The sequence below is a fragment of the Gymnogyps californianus genome, chromosome 10, assembly GCF_018139145.2.
Source record: "Gymnogyps californianus isolate 813 chromosome 10, ASM1813914v2, whole genome shotgun sequence".
NCBI classification, from domain to species: domain Eukaryota; kingdom Metazoa; phylum Chordata; class Aves; order Accipitriformes; family Cathartidae; genus Gymnogyps; species Gymnogyps californianus.
Window position 1 is genome coordinate 9961511 of NC_059480.1, and position 20137 is coordinate 9981647.

General features: G+C 38.6%; 1 protein-coding gene across 3 annotated transcripts in view; it reads right to left on the reverse strand.

Annotated features, from left to right (window-relative positions):
• DOCK10 (dedicator of cytokinesis 10) overlaps nucleotides 1-20137 on the reverse strand; it is a 164924-nt gene that overhangs the window by 69630 nt on the left and 75157 nt on the right. For all 3 annotated transcript variants that reach the window (XM_050902199.1, XM_050902198.1, XM_050902201.1), the window contains exons 4-11: nucleotides 16737-16819; nucleotides 11908-11980; nucleotides 11456-11593; nucleotides 11049-11183; nucleotides 6081-6264; nucleotides 4342-4427; nucleotides 2154-2237; nucleotides 885-1040 (exon numbers count right to left, since the gene is read on the reverse strand). In XM_050902199.1, the coding sequence (XP_050758156.1) occupies nucleotides 885-1040; nucleotides 2154-2237; nucleotides 4342-4427; nucleotides 6081-6264; nucleotides 11049-11183; nucleotides 11456-11593; nucleotides 11908-11980; nucleotides 16737-16819 (939 nt within the window). The remainder of the gene's footprint in view (nucleotides 1-884; nucleotides 1041-2153; nucleotides 2238-4341; nucleotides 4428-6080; nucleotides 6265-11048; nucleotides 11184-11455; nucleotides 11594-11907; nucleotides 11981-16736; nucleotides 16820-20137) is intronic.

Here is a 20137-nt window from a genome sequence, read left to right on the forward strand (position 1 = left end):
GTCTCAGAATAAGAGTAACACCTTCTGAGCTGTCCAGAAATCAGAATCCTAAAACTCTGGAGATAAGGAACAACACATGGCAGGTACAATACTCTATGCTTTCTCAGCCTCTGTAGTGAATTATCGTATGCCCTTGGTACAGTTATCATGACTTCATTTAAACAGTTATTCCAGTCTGCCAAAAAAAAGTATTGATTACATCATGCTGAATATGCACTCACTGTAGAGGTCATCTTCAAATGAAAGAAAAAATAAAATAAAATAAAAAAATCAATGCCTCATATGTAATGTATGAAAGCTGAGTTGCCAGGACACTAATTTCTCAAAACTTTCCTGCTTCAGAGGAGAACTAACTAAAAGCTATGGACTGACAGCTACATCTTGCTTTTCCCTGCCCTTTTTTCTTAAAATAAGAATAAACAAAATTTTCTGTTTTGTCCTGGTTTTAGCTGGGCTTTTCCACTAGATGAAGCATCCAGTCCTTTCTATTTTGCCTTCTCTTCTGCAATCTAATCTGCTTGGTTCCTGGTCTCTCTCTGAAAAACAAAAAAACCAGTTCACCAGCAACTGATATTCAGTTGCCTCCCTACATAGGTCTTGGCAGTTTAAACTTCTTGTTCTTATAGCAATTGTTAAGAATCCTCAAGGATTTTAACATTTTTAATTCCCCATTGAACCGTACCTAGAAGTCTGCAATCTAAATCAGCTTCAAAATGTTCATTGAAAAGTTCATCAGTTTCATTATTCTATCCAAACGGTGGGGCAGAGGAGGAGGAGGAGTGAATGCAGTATGCATGTGTGATACAGCTTTCCTTTTACCTTCTCTTTCCAAAGTAACAAGAAAAAAGAAAGAGAAAAATCGCAGGGAAATAAGTAAAGCTTACATTGGTTGAAGGATCATTTTCATTTTCAGTAACACAGGCCTGGAGATTCAAACTGAGGGATTTGCAAGTTATCAGGATCCTCTTTGCAGGCTTTTCTTCAAATGGCTTGATCACAGAGTTTGTCCCTGGAAACTCCTTTTTCTGAGGATTCAATGACTGAAATAAGTTGGGTGACTTGTTATACATGGGAAAAGCATGGCATTCCAAAACTAGGTAAGCTTTTTAAAGGTCTTGACAATCACTGAAGCACCTGAAAACCTCAAAAAGTTACTGCTGATATCTTCACATTACCATAGTAAATGAGTGTTATTCCTAATTTATAGATTAGGAAGCCAAGCAAAAAGATTGCCTGAGGACATACATAATGTCAGCGGCAGAATTAGGGATCCAAGTTAGGTTTCCTATAATTTTAGAACAGATTTTTTTCTTGTTTACTTACTGCTTCTGAAACGTTAGCTTTTAATTTCCTCATATAAATTAAACAGCCTCATATTTTCAGACTATAACACCACATTTTAGGATTAGATTTCAGACCTTTCCCCTCCCTTATACACCACACCACTATTTCAATTACCTTAATATTTTAAATAATGGCGCTACAGTTGATTGACAACAGGTTCAAGTTTGAATATATACTGATCCTGATTTTACTTAAGTCTTCTTTTTAACTAAAATAGAGTTTCCAGTTAAATCACCAACAAACGTACATTCAGTGCAAGGAATAACATTCTTTGAATCATGAACTCTGACACTAAATGATAAGCAAGCTGAAGATAAAAAGAAAAGCAACCTGCACTTTCTACATTTCCACCTAAACTTTTTTTTCACATAGATAGCCTTTTGTACCTCCAACTGTACCTTCCCACTGCTTTTTATATCTATTCATATTTTTGTAGTCGAATTCAGTGTAATGAATAACAATAAAACACTGTTCTGGTAACATTCCCAGTCCAAGAGAAGGTTCTGCTCCTGTAGTATTTTCAGTTTGCTTTAATGAGTCAAAGATTAGCTAGACTGGACTAGATGACCTCCAGAGGTCACTTCCATCCTCAACCATTCTGTGATCAGATATGGATAGAGTTTATAAAGAAATCTCTACGGACTAGAAATAGCTCCCCTCACCCTTCAAAGCTGAAGTCTCGGGTATACCCAATTGCTTACTGAACTCCAATCCACTCTGGTGGCTTAGCTAACCCAGTTAGCTCAGACCACCTGTATTTTAAAACTTCTAAGAACTTGAAAAAAAAAACCAAAACCCCTTTCACTTACTGCTATATCAGGATCCAAAGAGAAAAGGTTTAGTCGCTCTGTATTTCGAGAGGCTTTCACTGTTTCTTCTGTTTCTGTGATGTACTGTGGTGACAGATAATAAATTAGTTTTCTACACAACAACAGAAATCCATAGAGTTGCGAGACTTCTAAATGAACGATCAATGTCTCACTTGTAACAACACTTCTCTTTTCTGCAGTAGTTATCCCAAAGCACCTTCAAGCACTCTTTGAAGGTTATATGCTTGTGAAGCAGGGATTTTCAAGCCATGATATACTTGTAAGGAACCCCAAAATAGATCAATTCAGTAATTCAAGTTCATATATGTTACTAAAGAATCCATTGCGTAAGATGTCAGAACAGTGGATCACCGCACTAAAATCACCTCAGGAATTCCCAAATTGAGGAAAAAAAACCCCAGCCCCACAGAAAACCACTTGTGTCAGGGGAAGGGCAGAAAGGGGAACAGGAAAGTGCAGCTCAGCCTTACAGGTGGGCAGACACACAGATTGCAGTGTGTCACCCACAGCCGTCCTTCTGCCACAAGGCAGGACCAGTCACATCTGTTTTATTTCTGACAGACACATGCCTAAAGTTAATAATAAGCTCTCTGATAAAACCAACTCAACTACCCCCCGAAGCCACCTGGTGCTTTCCTACCCTGCCTTTTAAAAGTTTATCCTTATGTCTAACTTTGATTCCCCACTATTTAAGACCATTCATCCAACATGTGAAGTACGCCCTACACACTCCCTTCCCCTTACAGATCCCTCATGATATCTTTGAAATCTTTTTTCTCCGTCTAAACATGCTCAATTCCTTCAGTCTTTCTTTGCACTTTGTTTTTCCTAACTTTTCTTTATTTTTCAATGTTGCCCAAGACTGAGTACAAACCTTAGCTGACACGGTATAGGCTATGCTCTTGTTCAGGTCCCATTCAACGCCTTGTGTTTTTCACAAGAGCATGACAATAGCAGCACAGCAAGACCAAGAGCTCTGTGTTCACTTCCTAACATGCATCACCCATGAGCTGACTTGCAGGAGTAGGTCCTGATGTGTCCCTCGTGTACGGGTTTAGGTAGAGATGGGATCAGGAGATTTACCTGCCATGGACTAGGGACAGGCTACAGATCACTGCTGTAGCCAGGCCTACAGAGCAAGGGAGGGGGGAACAGGATTTAACCATATAAAGGGCAATACAAGCATCGCACAACATGCGGACCATCTATTTTGGTCTTGCAGGCCACCAGAGTGGTCTTTGAGAAATCTGTAAGATACCTTTGAGATATCTGCATTAACTAAACCATTACAAAGTATTCATCCACAGACGAGATGATCAGATACTACTGTTGTCCTTAATACATAAGCTTAGTTACATTTTATCTGGTTCGTTGGTTGTTTTGTATTTTGGGTTTGTTGTTTTGTTTTGTTTTTTTTTTTTAAATTCTAGGTGACCAATTCATATATATGAATACAACCTACAGTAAAATGTAGACCAAATTCTGTCCTCATTTGCATATACAGCTTTCAGGTCAAATCTGTGGGAGTAACATCCTCAAATAGCATTTGGCTGTGTAGATAGATAGTATCTATAGTAGCTCACTGACAGAAGATTACAAACAGATCATACATTCATTTAAGAAAAAGCAGTGAAATATTTCCAATCTAGCTTTTCATCAAAAAGCTCCTTAGCACCGTCTACAATTATCTCATCCACATGAAGCAGTTTATGAGATCCAGAGGACAAAACACCTCCCCTGATACTACATGCATCTTTCAATGAAATTACAGAAGGCAATGAGCAGTTCACAGCTTGTTTCCTTGCAAGTCACACAGGAAATCTTGGCTCTCCAAGGGCCAAACTCTTCTGAAATGCAGTTAAAAAGAGTAAATATTTCACAGATGACTGCAGGGACGAGACCGTTACTGACTTCACACGTCTAAATCAAACCACTCCAGGGAGCACCTCCTTTCTTTACATCCAGTGGAGCTTTTCTCATTTAAACAAAGCCATCAGCTGTTCAGAAAGAAAATTATTCCTGTCATTTGTCATGGCTCTAACAATCACAACTGGCTGTGCTGTATTTTCAAACCTTTCACAATATTAATGATCAGCTATTGGCAGGCATTTTTCACCTAGGTAGCGCTTTCCACTAAGCTTGTAAACATAAACATAACATCCATTACTTTTGCAAAGTCTGGGTGCAAGGTGTTCTCTGAAGAATCAGTCTCTTCTTGAGAGCAATCATAATTCACCGAAACTTCTGCAGGGTCTTTAAAAGAAATAAAAAAATATGAAAATGTTTTTATTATACTTGCTATTACCACTGGGTTTAAAAAAAAATTTAAAAAATGAAAAAAAGAAAATCTATCCCCATGCTATTTCTTTTTATTCCCTTTAGTATCATCAGGCTAACAAATGGAAGAGATACTAATGTACACCTCTGTCCTCCTCAACCTCATCTCCCACTGGTGCTTACTGTAACTTAGTCTATATTTAAGCTTTCAAACAAGAGGCCTGACTCTACTCAGTGAAACATCTGACACGTTTGTCCATGGCAAATATTCATACCCACAACAAAGACACCTTCCTTTGCTCTCTCGGTCCCTTCTGAGGCAACACTGAGGGTTTATGTCAACCGAAAGATTTTGGACTCCCAGTAAAGGGAGTCTTCAGTGAGGCAGGCAGGACCTTACCCGCTCTTTGGGAAGGGGAGGGATGCAGTCTGGACTCCATGAGCTGCAAATCTACGGATCCAGAGAACAGCACTATACAGCAACCCCTTTGTTTTACTTAGCTCACCAGGGACCATTCTGCTTTCACTAGGTAATTCAACACAATGTGAAATAAGTCATTTAGGGCTCTTCTGCCAAGAACGCATCATGCTTTTTGACAAGTTAACTCCATCGCACATTCCTATTGCTTGTTATCAGAGTTTTTACCAGTAGAGACTTCTGTTTTCTGTTAGCCTTATGTCTTTGACCTTTTATGCACATATTTCTTCCTGTTTCATTAATAACCCTTATGGGTGGGATTTTCAAAAGTACTTCTCTGATTCTGAAGAGCAAGTCCCTTGTGCCTCCAAATTATAAAAACATCTTTAGCTATATGAAGAGTATCCTGTCCCTCCAAAATCAGAATTTATTATAAACACTAGGCTAAAGCCTTCAATTAGCTCTGAACTTCCCCAAGATTCAGATGCATGTGGATTCAAAGCTTTGATTCAGCTCAGAGCACAAGCAGTTCAAATCTGTATTAAGGTTTCAAGTGTTTTCAGTCTTAGAACTTCAGCTGGGGTTCATCCAAATTGAACGTGGATTTATTATGTGGAGGAATGAGTTACTGCCACATGAAAAGTGCAGTATAACAGAGCATCCAATTCTTTCTTCCACAGTAAAAGCATATTAATACGCAAACTCACAAAAGCAAGAAATGAAAGGTCAATAAGCTTCCAGGGAAAGAGCAATATACCATAGCTGGGATTTTTTTTTTTTTTTAATTATTAGCTCCAGATTTTTAAAGAAAACAAAACGCTGGAAAAAGAACTGATCTAACTTCTCTCCAGCACAAAACTCTTTAAAACCTTCAGACTCCCAAGCCAGTAAAACACAAAGTACTAGCGACATTATTGACAGAGAGGACTATATTTGAAAAAGAGCTGCATATGCAAAGCAGAGCGACGTTGCTCCTGCTGACTTGGTGGGGAGCAGCTTTACCTCCCCCCCAGCCTTTTGAAAATGATCTTTGGGGAGTTAGCTGACATTGTTCAGGGATTGCCAAAAGACTGGTGCTGCTTCGTCAGAAATCAATAGATGCAGAATCCATTACAGACTCAGGCAGTTAAAATGATTCAATAGTGATATCTGAAGGTTTAATTTTTGCATTTGATTGAAAAAACCCAATGCAAGAGATTATTCACTCTTACCAAGTTTCAGATCAGTGAGATCTGCACTTTTCCTCTCCTGAATGGTTCCCTCTGGATTTATCTGCAGGATTTTGTTGAGAGTGAAAATCCAGTCATCCATATCCTGCTCATTTTCAGCTGCCAGCACAAAGTATGTGAGGTCATTCATTTTCAACTCAAAGGCATGTTTCCTAAGCCTGTTATTCTGTTGGAACAAAAGGAAAAGAAAAACAAACACTAGAACTAATTATAAAAAGGTACTGAAAAAGGCGTCCATAAGATGGACTTGTATATGGCCACTCTTTAAAAATAACATTCAAGCAAAATTCAGTGGCTTTAAAGAAAATCCAAGTAGTGTGATATTAATGCAAATTTATGTCAATTTATTGTTGGGTCTTTGTGCATCTAAGATCTTCTATGGCCAAATATACATCTATTTAGCCATAGAAATCTAAGACTATGGACAATAACACCTCAAACTACAGTAGGGAATACCTCCCGAGTGGAATAATGAAAGACCTTGGATGGCAAAGTACAGCATTGCTACATGAGTCGTAGTTGTCTGGAGAGAACACCTCTAAAGCCCAAGTCTCCTACACCTTACTAGCACACCAGACACTCAAAAAGATACTAAGTAGTGCTAAGTCATACGAATATTTGCTCAGTGGGAACAGGGCTGAGTTCACCAAATTCAAACTAGCAAGCAAGCAAAGTCAGCAAGTGGTCAAAGACTATTCCATCCCTGACTGCTGAGGTTGGACCTGAATAGGTCAAAGCTAATTGTGAACAATTTATAAAATCTTCTGTTTTGAGATATTTACAGATGCTGCTAACAAGCTACATAAAGGTAACAATTTCTGAGCATCTAATGAAGTTAGAAACATTGTGGTTAGGATGAGAACATTTCTACATAATTTTATTCTTTCTATATTTCTCTGAAAGAGCTTCTGGATGATATGAGTCTAAACTTGGAAGAGAGGCTAACCCGTAAATCTCTCCAGAAGACTGCAATAGGACAAATTCCTCCACGTGAAAAAATTACAATGGGTACTTCCCACTGCTGCCTTTGTGTTAGAAGGATTTTAAAAATGACTAAGGCGATTTCAACAATTCTTTGCAGAAGGCAAAGGTGAGGTATAGTGCTGCTCAGTCACTGCAATGCTATCCTTTTCAAGTATAGAATAAGAACCAATGCCCAGTATACTGGCAACAGATTGAGTTCTGAGATCTGTTCTGTATCACCAGATTTTACCTGCAGTAGATAGATAATCCATCAATTTCTGTCATAAGAATGAACAGGTGGTTAGTTACTGAAACAGCTCAATAAAATTAAACGAAGTGATGTGATCTAATATAACGTGCTTCATTCCTCAAATTTATCAAATTAGTGACGCTTTTATCTCTTAGTCTTATAGAAGCAGTTACATCAATTGTCTCTCCTCCTTGCTTAAATCTGAAAGAACACTGATGCGTCCTACCCCGTATTACTTCATCAAACTTTTACAACCACTAACTATAGACATCAGGGCCACTGTTTAGTTTTCAATATTCCAGAAAATTGCCATCACTTTGTTGACACATCTAACCTTGGAGTGATGCTGACAAATGAAAAACAATTCATCCACCCCATAACTGGCCATTTCACTCAATTTTATTTTTCTTCTTTAACAGTCTCAAAGAACATGACAATGGTATCCTGTAGTTCTACATACTGTAACTATTTCTCAGTACAGTCCTATATCAACAAGTTACTAAGAATAGCTTCTAAGCCAGATGGTGAGATGATAGTGATATTTTTATTTAAGAGGAACAGAGGCAAAATCTGATACTGATTAGCAGAGGAGGAGACCGAGAACCCAAGACACTGAGAATAAAGTTCCATGAACATTTTTTTTCCAGCAGCAGAAATGGTTTAGAAGATTCCTACCCAGTCTGTTGTTAATCACTTGCTCCAGTCCTTATATTACATGTCATGACCCAGCTCAGGAATCAGTTAAGATTGAACAACTTCTTCTGGAGCTACTCAGGTCAGAGTCAGTCAAATCTTGGCTTTTCAAACTGACTTGGGATTATGTGTGTGTATGTGCGTGTGTGTGTGTTATTTTTTAGTTCTGCTACTGGAAATTCTCTTGGTAGGAAATAGTTTTCCTCTCAAGTACTTTACTGAGGTGAATATTCTTTCAGGGATATAAATTTTAGTTCACCCAACATAGGGAAAGAATAGGCTTGGGTTTTGTAGCAATTGGTTCACGGGTGTCCAATACTTTTCTTGACCCTGAAATCACGCTAATCCTCCAATCACTGCATATATTCAAATTAATGTAAAACAAAGACTAAAATTTCACTGAAACCTGTTTTTACTGATATAACATGAGGGCTTGACCAAGAGCTAGAAGTTGAACAAATGGGTAGTGGCCATTCAAAACCTTCAAAGATAGATTATTTGTATAAGTGGATTATGTATACCAATTTATGCACAATCTATAAAGAAAAATGCTACTTTTCAATTTATCTTCAGAAGGTAGAGAGTATTACAATGAATGCATTTCTCGTCTATATTATGTGCTTGCCCTTACAGACATGGCCAAGATCTTTAAATCACGTACTGTAACGCTATTAGACACTATCTAATAGAGCAATACATCTCGCATGCTGAATCTTAAGAACATTAGGGCAGGAAAACTTCAATATCCACTTTTCCATCTGCACTTCAGACTTCTGGCAAGCAGATGAGATCTACAGCAAAGTCTTTGTTTCAAATCTAAAGCCAACTATTTTCTTCCTGATCAGTTAACAGGAAAAAAACCCCAAAGGTACCATTTCTCAGTTTGCTTCTCTGTAAGTCCTTCCATATGGTATGTGGACCTTGAGGCTGCCTTGTAATCTTCAACACGTAATTTCAAGTTTAGAATTTCTTCCAGAAGGAAATAATACAAGATTCAAAAAGAAACTGTGGATGAGCTATAAATGAAACATCAGGCTAAGTCTAATGCCTGCAGGGTCATTCTTCTAAAGTACCAGAATTGTTTTGGAAGTGTTTTGTATTTTATCTGGAGATGATTTCTCCAGGATGTTTACTACAATTTAGATATTCAACCTCTATCAAACAGGAGCGCAAAGTCATTCATACAGAGTTAAATGATTTATAGTGGTATTAAAACTCACTAAAATCAGAACATTCACATCACAGTTTTCCTCTAAATCTTCAGTTTTACCCAACTCTTTCTCCACATTCTATGGTCTCCCTGTTTATGGCACCTCTAAGCCAGGCTTTGTTTTTCTGCCCTATGATTCTAAGTTTATCACAGACTATGATAGCTGATGATACTTGTCCTATTACCCCCTTGGCTAAGACTCTCACTTCTTGCTAGTGAAGATAGCTCATAAATTTGTGCATCCCATTCTAAATGTCAATCAAAGAACAATCACAAAACTAGTGTCTGGGGGTAGGTGAGAGAAGAACATACAGTTCAAACAGTTTGGGACAATTTGCAGGAACACTGTAGATTTAGAAGGCAGCTGTCAAAGTTCAGGAAGAGGATTTCAAAGGTTTCTTGAGCTTTTTTGTCAGAGGTTAGTCAAAAAAGCCAGAAATCTTGCAGTCAAGACATTTCTACTATCATGGAGTGTATCAGAAACAACACAGCAGAACAGGCACTGTCTGGGATAGCATTAAATCTGTACCTAAAACCACACTACAGAGACGTTCAGGGCTTAACCAGAGCTCTGGCTGAGACCTATCTTAAAAGAAAGCACACACTGCCAGCAAGCAGGAGCAAGCAGTAATTTCTGAACAGGATTTCTGTATAAGAATCTCCGTCATGGTTTCTGCTACACTTCCAAGCTACCTGTTAGGGTCTTTCAAGCCAATGAACTGACACAGGCAAACATCATTGTCCTTCTATATATTTATCTCCATCCTGTCCTACACCTGTTTGAAAAAAGAAACACCCTTTTGAACTACACAGGGGAAACAGTCATTCCCTACAGAGCTGGGTGCAGGAACGAGGTTCGGCTGGGGGCTGTCAGCAAATATTTGTTCTCAGAGTGAATTACTCACTGATTATTTTTCTTGCTCCAAAGGGCCTGTTTAGGGGTGAAGGAGAGACTTCCCAACCAACAAAAGCTTGTGTTTATCAGGGGTCTTCCCTTGCACTACCTGAAAGGTTTCTTTTAAAGCAACCCTCAAATCAGTCTGCACTAGCACTGTTACCAATCTTTACTGGTTAAGTAGTAAAGAATAAAGTCTAGCTAAAAAAAAAAAAAAAAAAAAGGAATTTCCTTATTTAGTCACACATGGGGCTAGATCAACCACAGTAACATACTATTCAAGATAACATCTTGTTTAGAATGGAAAAAAGAAAAAAAAAGAAAAAAAACATTAATAGAATTAGAGGAAAGGCAAAGCAAGAGGGGAGAGAAAGCTAAGAACTCAATCTTAGGGGGAGAGAAAAAAAAAAAAAAAAAAAAAAGGTGGTGTCAGACATTCTCGCTATTTATTTTTCCAAGCCACAATAAAGAGTAAGGCTCTATCCTACCTGCTGCCATTAAAACTCTCTACTACCTCCAAAAGTGATGATCTTCAAGGAGGCTCAGGATACAGGATTAATTTACCACTTGCCCAACAGCCGATGCTTCGTAACCTGAGTCTCTTTAACCCACAACAAGCAAGCATGCTCTTAGTAAGCATGAGGTAAAATCTGGCAGCTAAGAAAATAATTTCAGTGAAAAGAAACATTTGATGATATTTTTTTCTCACGTGTGCCATGGGCAAAGAGCATATGCATGATCTGCTACCATAATTCAACTGTGGTTTTTGTAACCTGTCAGTCTGAGCACTTGCACCAAGTTAAAGAGCAAAACTAATGGTATTTTCATTTCATGAAACTGCTAATGAGACCACTATTCCATTAATTCATGTGTTCTTCTATTTGCCTTTTTAAATTTATCTGACACCCAAACAATACAATGAAATAAATTGAAACTTACCTGTACAACTCCTGTACAAGAATCCAAGAAAATACATCCCTTTGGCTCCTTTGATATTTTTTCATCTTTATAAAAATTCATAATATATGAGTTATCCGACAACTGCGTCAGCTGGAAGTAGCGCTTTTTGAATGACTGAAGTGGCAGGGGGGGAAAAAGAATGACAATTGTTGTACTGCAAATTATTTTCACTGATACTTTATTCGCAGGGTTTAAATAACAGGCAACTCCTAACTGCACTTCAATCGTGCTATCTTGCAGACATCTGCAATACTACTTCACTATCATTTAAAGCAATGTAATCAAACCTGAGATATAAACAGCTAAATGACAATGGCAAACAAGTGTGCCTCTGTGGGGGATATAAATCCAAATGGAATAAAGAAAGAATAATGCTGTTCCCTTACCCGAACAGTAATGCTATTGTTTACAGTGCTGTTGAAATTCCCTTTATAAAGCCATCCAGACTTGTAAACTCCTGCTGCTAATCCTCCTCCTCCTCCACCACCACCACCTCCTTTTGAAGATGAGTGGGATGTTGTATCCTGTATGAAAGACACGATTAATATTGCATGGACTTGCTTTTTGAATTCTAAGATGAAAGAAAACTGTAATGTGTGAATATCTGCTTGACAACAAATAATCATCCTTTCATTCCTTTTAAAATAAGATGTTATTAATATGCCTGCTGTGCACATGATGACATAAGAGACAAAGCTGTTCCCCTAACTTCAGTTATTTAAAATACAAAATATTTTATAGGAGATAACGAGGCTCCATTATCATTCTTTATTTGATATTAAAGCAATAAACAACTCTTCCCCATGGAAAAAAACCCACCAAAACCCAGAATACATACTTCATCCTTATCCACATCTTCATGATCGATTTCAAAGGAATGTGATGGCAGTTTCTCTGGTCTACATTCATTTCTGGGAGGGGAGGAAAAATGTCTTTAATTTTTTTTTTTTTTTAAATAATCATGTACCTGCTATTTCAGGGAGGCAACCATCCTGAGCCCCCATGGCATCTTCAGTACACCTATTGCTGTGATCCTATTACCTCATTTAAAAATCACTAGTTTCAAAATACAGCTTTTTTCTTAAGCCCCATATATCTTTTTTTCCCAACACTATGAAGTTGCAACTGTTCTATACAAACGATGAAATACCACTTCTTGTTCTCTTCACTGCTCTTCCACCACAACAGGCAACAAAACCCAAACAATTTCCAAAGAGACATCCCATTTAAGGCTGTCAAATGAATGAGAACGAACTCTTTAATAGCTTTTTCTAACCAAGAACATTAGAACAGCTTAAAGCTTCTACATTTCTTCAGTATTTCAAGATATTTTTTACTAGTCAATGTGATGAGCAGAGCCTTAAAGTAATTTTTAAAAATACACAGATATCCTTTTTGATGTGGTGCCATTTAAGATCTTCATATTGTGGACTTAAAACCAAAACTGAATATGAAAAAGCAAAGCACTTAAGCACTTGCTTAATTTTAAGCACATAAGTAATTGTACTTAGGCCCATAGTACTTTGCATCTTGCAGAATTAAACCTTAACTAACAGCCAAATACACATGATAAAAATTCAAAGATATTTTTAAATGGAGAAAAAATAGATTTTTCTGTGGCCTGAGAAATACCAACATTGTTTTCAAATTCCTGAAGAATACAAATCTCATCTTGGAAATCTTCAGTTATCACATGAAAACCTACAAAAGTTGTCATGCTAAAAGCCATCATTTATCAGGAAGACCGACTTTTCCAGAACTTACTTTCATCTACCCAGCCTGAGAACGGGAACAGAGCAGCACTACTCTCTACCATGCAAGGAAGCAAATCCAAACAGAAGTTGAGAAACCACACACTCCTAAGCTAGTTTCCTCTCTCAATTTAGCAAACTTTAGCCCACACTGGCACATAATGTTAAATGTCACTAATTTAAAAAAAGAAGAAAGGACTTTGACCCTTTCATTTTCTATTCATTCATACACAAGTTACAGATTACGAAGATTAATGAGCAATACCTATGTCCTCTTCACTGTCCCCATTTCAAAGTCAGTGTTTTCATGACATGACTACCCCACCGCAACCAAAGTCAGCATTTCAGCAGAGCCAGAAGAACCAAGTGCACACAGAACATAGGAGTGGTTTATTCTCTGTTTTAGTTTGTTCCGGTTTTGGTGTTTATTTAATGTAAACAACTGATCAATATTTTCAATAAAAGGAACATTTGCAATCTATTGATATCTTTGACATCTGTAAAAGCGTTACTATTCAGAATATTTGTGATGGAAATCCATTGCAGGTTTTCCAATGCAACCAAGGGCAGCTGTTAAAAATTTTTACACAAACACTCCCTCCCACCCAAAAGAACCCCAAAACAAAAATCTCAAGCCAAATCCCACCTTTTACAAAAAACACCATTCAAGCCTTCACATTTTTAGAGAAAAATCCTATTAGCTTATTCATCATTCAGAGCTAAAATTGCACTGCAGTGCTCTTGGGGTGATGTGTAGGCAGACTGACCGATGCTCTCTGGCCACACATGGACAGATAACACCACTGCACACATTTGCTTGAGGATCTGTACCAGTTAACAGGACAAGTTAGCCAGCTACTGAAAAAAAAACCCCAAAACAAAACCCTAACTCTAATGCCCTTGATGCTACTGACGAGGGGAAGGAGGAGTCAGAAATCTGCTGGATTAGCGAGGTGCCGACTTCTCACCATACAACAGCAACTCTGCCCGGTTCTGCCACTCTACGGTCAGAGAGTGAGCCTGTCCCATTAAACCACAGCCCTTCCACAAGCCTGGGTACATGGCACGTTTCTTAGAAAGAAGGAAATCCTTCTGTCCTCTCAGCAGAGCTATAAAAGAGATAGAAAAGGATAGACCACTACTGCTTCAGGTGTCAGATCTCACTGACCACCCATGAAACACTCATCCACTCAGACCTCTGTCATTCTCCATAGAAGTTTTTCCCCTCCTTGGATGGGAATCCTTTTGGGCATGCTCCTCATCATTCTAGGGCAGGCAGGTAAAGCGTGGTAAGGACATGATCCTGTTTGGTACACCCTCTTTTTCTCTGCCTACTGCCTCTTCAGACCCATACGAAGATGCAGAATTCCAAAGGACCAGACCTGAAATATCTACCAAATATTCCAGGTCTTCTATAAATGACAGCAAAAACTTTGCTAATGACTATTTCTGTTCCCAGACGCACTGTCACCACAGCACACACTAAGCAAACCCTGTTCTTCCTCCACCCTTCCACTTGCTCAAGAAGCAAGAACACATCAGCACAAAGCATAAAAAATGGTGTAAAAAGAGGTAGTGAGAGCTCACAGAGAAGAATTTAAGGGGTAGAAAGACCTGAGAAAAACCTCAAAGGAGGAACACACTCAGAGAAAAACTAAAGCAATTGCTAAACATTTTGGTCATGTTGTTGTGCTCATGTCGTTGAGCTCTTCCTCAGTGTCACAGTACTACTTCAGTGGAATTGCACCATGGACACGTTGAGTCCTCGCTGCCTGCCCCAGGTGGTCGACATAGCATTGCAGCTACTTCCCAATCAGAAAGGGTCAGTATTCAGAAAGAATAACTTCAATATCTGATAAAAATCTGCTACACCACGCAGCCATTACTTGACATGTATGACTCTGAAACAGCACGGCATGGCCTCATGTACAAACAAGTATTAAGTCCTTCAGCATTGCTGAAGGCTGCTGAGTCCCAATTTGTGTGTTTCTAAATGGGAAAGCCCACGGGAAGGCTCAGCACACCCTCAGTGAAGGGAAATACTTTAGCCACAGTTAGATCTGGTATCGTAAATGATGTTCCTTTCTCATGACACAAAGCTAAACGCTTAACACTCATCCAATCTTCCCCGATACGATTTCCTATAAAGGAATTGATACAATAATACACTCAGATTTCTGCTAATGCGACAGCAGTTTTGCACAAATGAAACAAAAAACTGTGGAAACTGGGCATCAGAGCTATCAACAGTGAAATACTATGACAAGGACATATCAAGCCACTTTATTTTTAATGAGGGGATTTAGTCTAAAACACTGAACTTCGTAATATGCATGTGCAAATCAAGGTCCGTTGATGCTGAAGAGGCTGGAAATGGTATGAAATGAGGCGGACTCCAAACCAGCTCTGTTTAAGGTATGTTAAACTCAAAAGCCATGGCAACTTTCAGCAAACAAAATACAGACACTCCTGCTGTAACTTTGCTACTGAAACATCAACCAGTGCTGCATCCAAACCATTCCCAAGTGCTATGTTCTGATACAAGACAAAACAAGATCTCTTGTTTTGTTATAATCTTCTATGCAATGGGGGAAAAAAGTAAGATGTGAGACACCATAACATCCCTGGAGCATGAACTCATGAAAGCAAATCATATTAAGCACCTTATTAAAATAAACTTCACAGAAGAGGATGTATATAATCAGCTAAAATGTACTTCTGTGCAGAGTAATGCAACCACGTCTGTCAAATGCATATTTCATAAGAGTGAAGATGCTTAAGGTTAAATGGAAAACTGCTGTGCTGCAAACATTTTTCTTGAGCACTAAATACATTAGTTTTCTAAAACGATCAGTACACTGGGTACTTAAGAAAAGGTATGTTTAGAATCTCTGACTAGCAAAACTGCTCTTAATGGCTTTTTGTACTACCATATTCACTGTTCATAAAAATACCAATGTACAAGAGAGAATGCAGATCTGAGGGAAGGCTTGCAGCACAAAACCCTCTGAACACAGCATCTAAAGAGACCATAAGAATCAGTTTATCAATTCCTGCAACAACCTGTTTAGTTAGTACTAGTTTCCATCCAATCCAAGCCTGGAGCACCCATTCCTGTGTTATGTGCACGTAACAACCTTTTTCATCCAGTATCATGATTTTAATGCCTTGAATTCCAGGAAAGGAGGCAGTAACACAGCTCGTTTGGGCATTCAGTGATTTCATTGACTACTCCCTAAAACAGTTCTCAGGGCACAGGACATAAACCTGCCAGAAACAGGAGTAACGGTAGAAACTCATGGTGCTCATGAAGGAATGAGCACCAAATTCTTAATTTCTTTCCACTCAAGTCAAGGAACTTGTTCCTTCTCCTCCCAGCACCTTTACACTGATTTTAATGTACTGCCTCCAAGCACAGAAGGGATGCCCGCTTACCCAGACACCTGCACATTTCTGCAGCCTTTTATCACCAGTGCTGCATCAGTATGCGCTGTACACATTGCACCCAGTCCTTCTGTACGGTGCAGCTATAAAGCACTAAGTGAAATCCTACTCCTCTGTTACACAGGATAACTAAAAGGAGAATTAATCCCGGTTAAAGGTGAGGGACATTTATGCATTATTAAGGCAAACGGAAAGCCAGCTTTTCTGTATCAACTGTGCTTTGAATACACAAATACGCTTCTAAGGATTTGAATCAGCACTAATAGAGTTTGTTGATACTAGTGAATTCTGCAGAGTCTTGAACTTCTGCTAAAGGACCTTTTCTTCTCCTTTTTAAAAATGCAAGGCACTATATGCTAAAACAAGCAGAGCATATAAGACAAAGCAAAGTGCAAATATGGACGAAGCTCAGCAAAATGACACAAACCTAATAGGAAAAAATAAAAAAAGAAGAACTTATGCCAGATCTTACTGTGGTAAGTGTCGAAAGTCTTCTGAATACTGTTCATATTTGTAGTTCACAACATGCCACTGGGAACTGTAGTATTTACAAGCCTAAAGAGAAAAAACACAAACAACAACAACAGAATTACTACAACTATTTAGACTCAAGAAGGCTAGAGAACTAAAAAAGATCTGAGGGAATCCTTTGTGCTAGACAACATATTCTTCTCTTTTATAGCTGGGTGCACAGTTCTTAAAGGAAAGTCAGTCATATGTTTCCACATTTTGAAGCACAATTTCCCTTTTAAATCAAATGCACTGAATCATACAAGATGGAGGAGGGGGCTGATAGCAATTTAACATGCTTTACTGATTCTCATAGACTCTGTAGGAAGCCTCACTAAATTATATCGCTACTGCCTCAAAAGACACTACCTAGTTTAGGCCTGACTTTCTCCATGGACATTAATTATACATTTTTTGTTTGCATCCTGTTTCATTACCTAAGCCTTCCATTGTAAATACATTTGCCCTACTCCTTTTATTCTCCCTTGTTGCAGCACGAGCCCTCTACTTCTTGTTCTGCCCTTAAGGATTGATCTTTAACCTCTTAACAACATTCAGGAATATATTAATAGGACTATCATTTCTCACTAGTGTCTCATTTTCCCTTCCACACTGAACTTGTTCAGTCATCCCATCATCTCCTTGTAGTTTTTATTTTCTAAAAAACTTCTTGCTGGTTTTGCATTCATCTTTCAAAATTGTTCTTAATATGTCAATCTCCCTTAAATAAGGGAACCAGACCCGAACAAAGCCTATACCGAAGAGCTTTGCTATGCTGTCAAACAGACGAGAATAACTGTGCGATTTACTCGATGCAGAACTTTTATCAATGCAATTAAACACAACACGGTATTTTTAAAGGCAACAAGATGCATGAAATATGTACAGTTATTGATAAGGTACACATCTACAACAAGAAAAATGACACAATGTCAGAATTTCCAGTGATTCTTGCTACAGAGTGTAAAATGCAAACTGATACTCGTACAGTATGCTGAAGAATTTACCCCAGTATTGTATTATTTTCTCCCCACACTCCACCTGAACATTTGCACCAGCCCACATGAGATGGACAGGAAGAAAGAGAGGGATCAAACCTAAAACCTAACAGTAGAAGCTGCTGCCTAAGACCATAAGGAAAAGGAGGTATGTCAGGAAGGAAAATGGTGGAGATCTATAGTAGAGAAGAAGCAGCAGCATTGAAAGGAATCCGAGGTGGGAACAGGAAAGACCGTCTCACAGAAAGGCATAGGAAGGATGAGACTCCAGGAGACAAAGGGAATGGAATAAAGGACAGATCAAAGATATTTAAATATCAAAAGCTAAACAGAGAAAGTGGAAGAAAAGGCAACAAAGGGACAGGGTAAGTTAGTACTCCTCCAATCGGGAGTATTCCCTCTCTTCCCTGCCAGCCTCTTCTGAAGCTCCCAAGGGAGTCATTGCTTGCACAACCGTCTGCCTCAGAGGGACACAGAGGGGATTATCAGGCTGCTGGAGCTAAAACTGAGATGAACTGAAAACTTAAAGGTGGTGCTTTCTGAATTACTCAGCACTGGCTTAACAAATCTCCTTAAATCTTGTGTAAAACATGTGGAATATGTAGCCACAAATTAATTTACGAAGTCATCTTGGGTGTGGTCACAGTCTTCTGTGACAGCTTGCTTTGTTTTAGAGTATGGAAAAGGCAGCAAGGAAGTGTATGCACATTTATAGGCAGTTCTCTCCCACCCTGACACTGAACCTAGCAGTTCAGCACAACCAAAGGCAGTCTGCAGTAAACACATTCCATGTGGATCTAGCATCTACCTTCTGGTCTGACATAAACCCTCGTTATCTTACAGGATGCAGAATAAAGTGTGACCATTAGACAATATAAAATAATCACATATTATCTGAGAATGAACATAATACTATAGCATTATAACTGACTAACTCTGCACCTTGCAGGGTCAGGTCCAAAGCCTACCCCTGACAACCACGTTCCTATGCCACTCTAACGTTGTTTGCACTTTGCCTTAGAATAGAGGAAAAAAAAAAAAACAACCAAAAAACAACCTTTCTGTTTTGTGAATCTTCATAAAACGACTTGGTTGCTCTTGTATTTGTGTGATCTAAGTTTTAGTTAAAACTATTTGATAGTCACCTGGACTATAAGAATACTCTTACAAAAGCAACATACACTCTGTTCTACATGAGCCAATGAAAAGCTCATTCACTGAACGTTGTACGGATGAGCACAGACCCTCCAATTCACACTTCACTCGCTTTCTACTTGGCAAATGTAAACCAACTGAACCTTCTACAGAAAGGACCACTTTTTCCCTGGGGTACTTTCATTACTAAGCATTCTACTTAACAGATGCAATTAAAGCCCACAGAGAATTCTCAACGCAGGCTTTCATTGCAAACGTTATAGGCTGATGTGTTCAAAAAAACAGTTGTGAATAACACATACAGCAGGCAACAGTATTTTAGCTTATAACTATAAAGGTTTATTGTGCTCTTCCAAGAAAAAGCTAATCAAAATAAAAATCAAAGGGGACAAGTAGCACATTCAAGTATCATTCAGTAAATTCACAAAAGGCAAACCAATTCAGTGCAACAGCTAACGCTGTTCTTGAACTAGCTTGTTGCGGCTATCCATTGTAAACTGGATCTAGTTTAAAAAAAAAAAAAAGTTACAGCATTTTCTCTTCAGAATATCCCAACTAAAAATCAAATATTTCTGTTGACTGTACTGACTTTTAATGATTTTATTTTTTTAATTGGAAATTATTATTGGAAATCAAATTTTAGCAATGAAGAAAAATACCTGCAAACCTGATTTGAGGAGCAAGAAAAACCTTTCTAGAGGCAGAGAATTCATCAAGAGGCCAGAGCTGGATCTTACTGTTCCTGGCAAAGAGCAGAGGCACCAGTGTAGGGGCTGTTGAGCTAAAGTGGACTGTGGGGGAGGAAAAATATAGACAGAGAAATGGAAGCTTTGGGATGTGGGAGGGTTGGCACATGTTTGCATGAACTTTCCCACTGCATTGTTGACCAGGCAGGCTGCACAGCCCATTCCCAAGGGCCCTATCAAATTCAGGTCATTTCTTTTCTTTTTTCTTGTTGCCCAGCTGGCCTAATTTTTCCTTAGAGACACAGACAATCCTGCAAGCTTTTTACACCTGTAACTTCTTAGCTCTGGTTCTGGCGATGACAGCATGATGGCTACCACAGTGAAAGAGACACTTAAGTTTTACCCTGCAATGCAAATGAACCTTTTGGAGAAGGGGGGGGGGGAGAGAAGAGAATGAGAAGTGAGAGAAACATAAATGAAGCAAACACCGTGAAACATCTGAAAGCAACTCCCCTGCTTATATT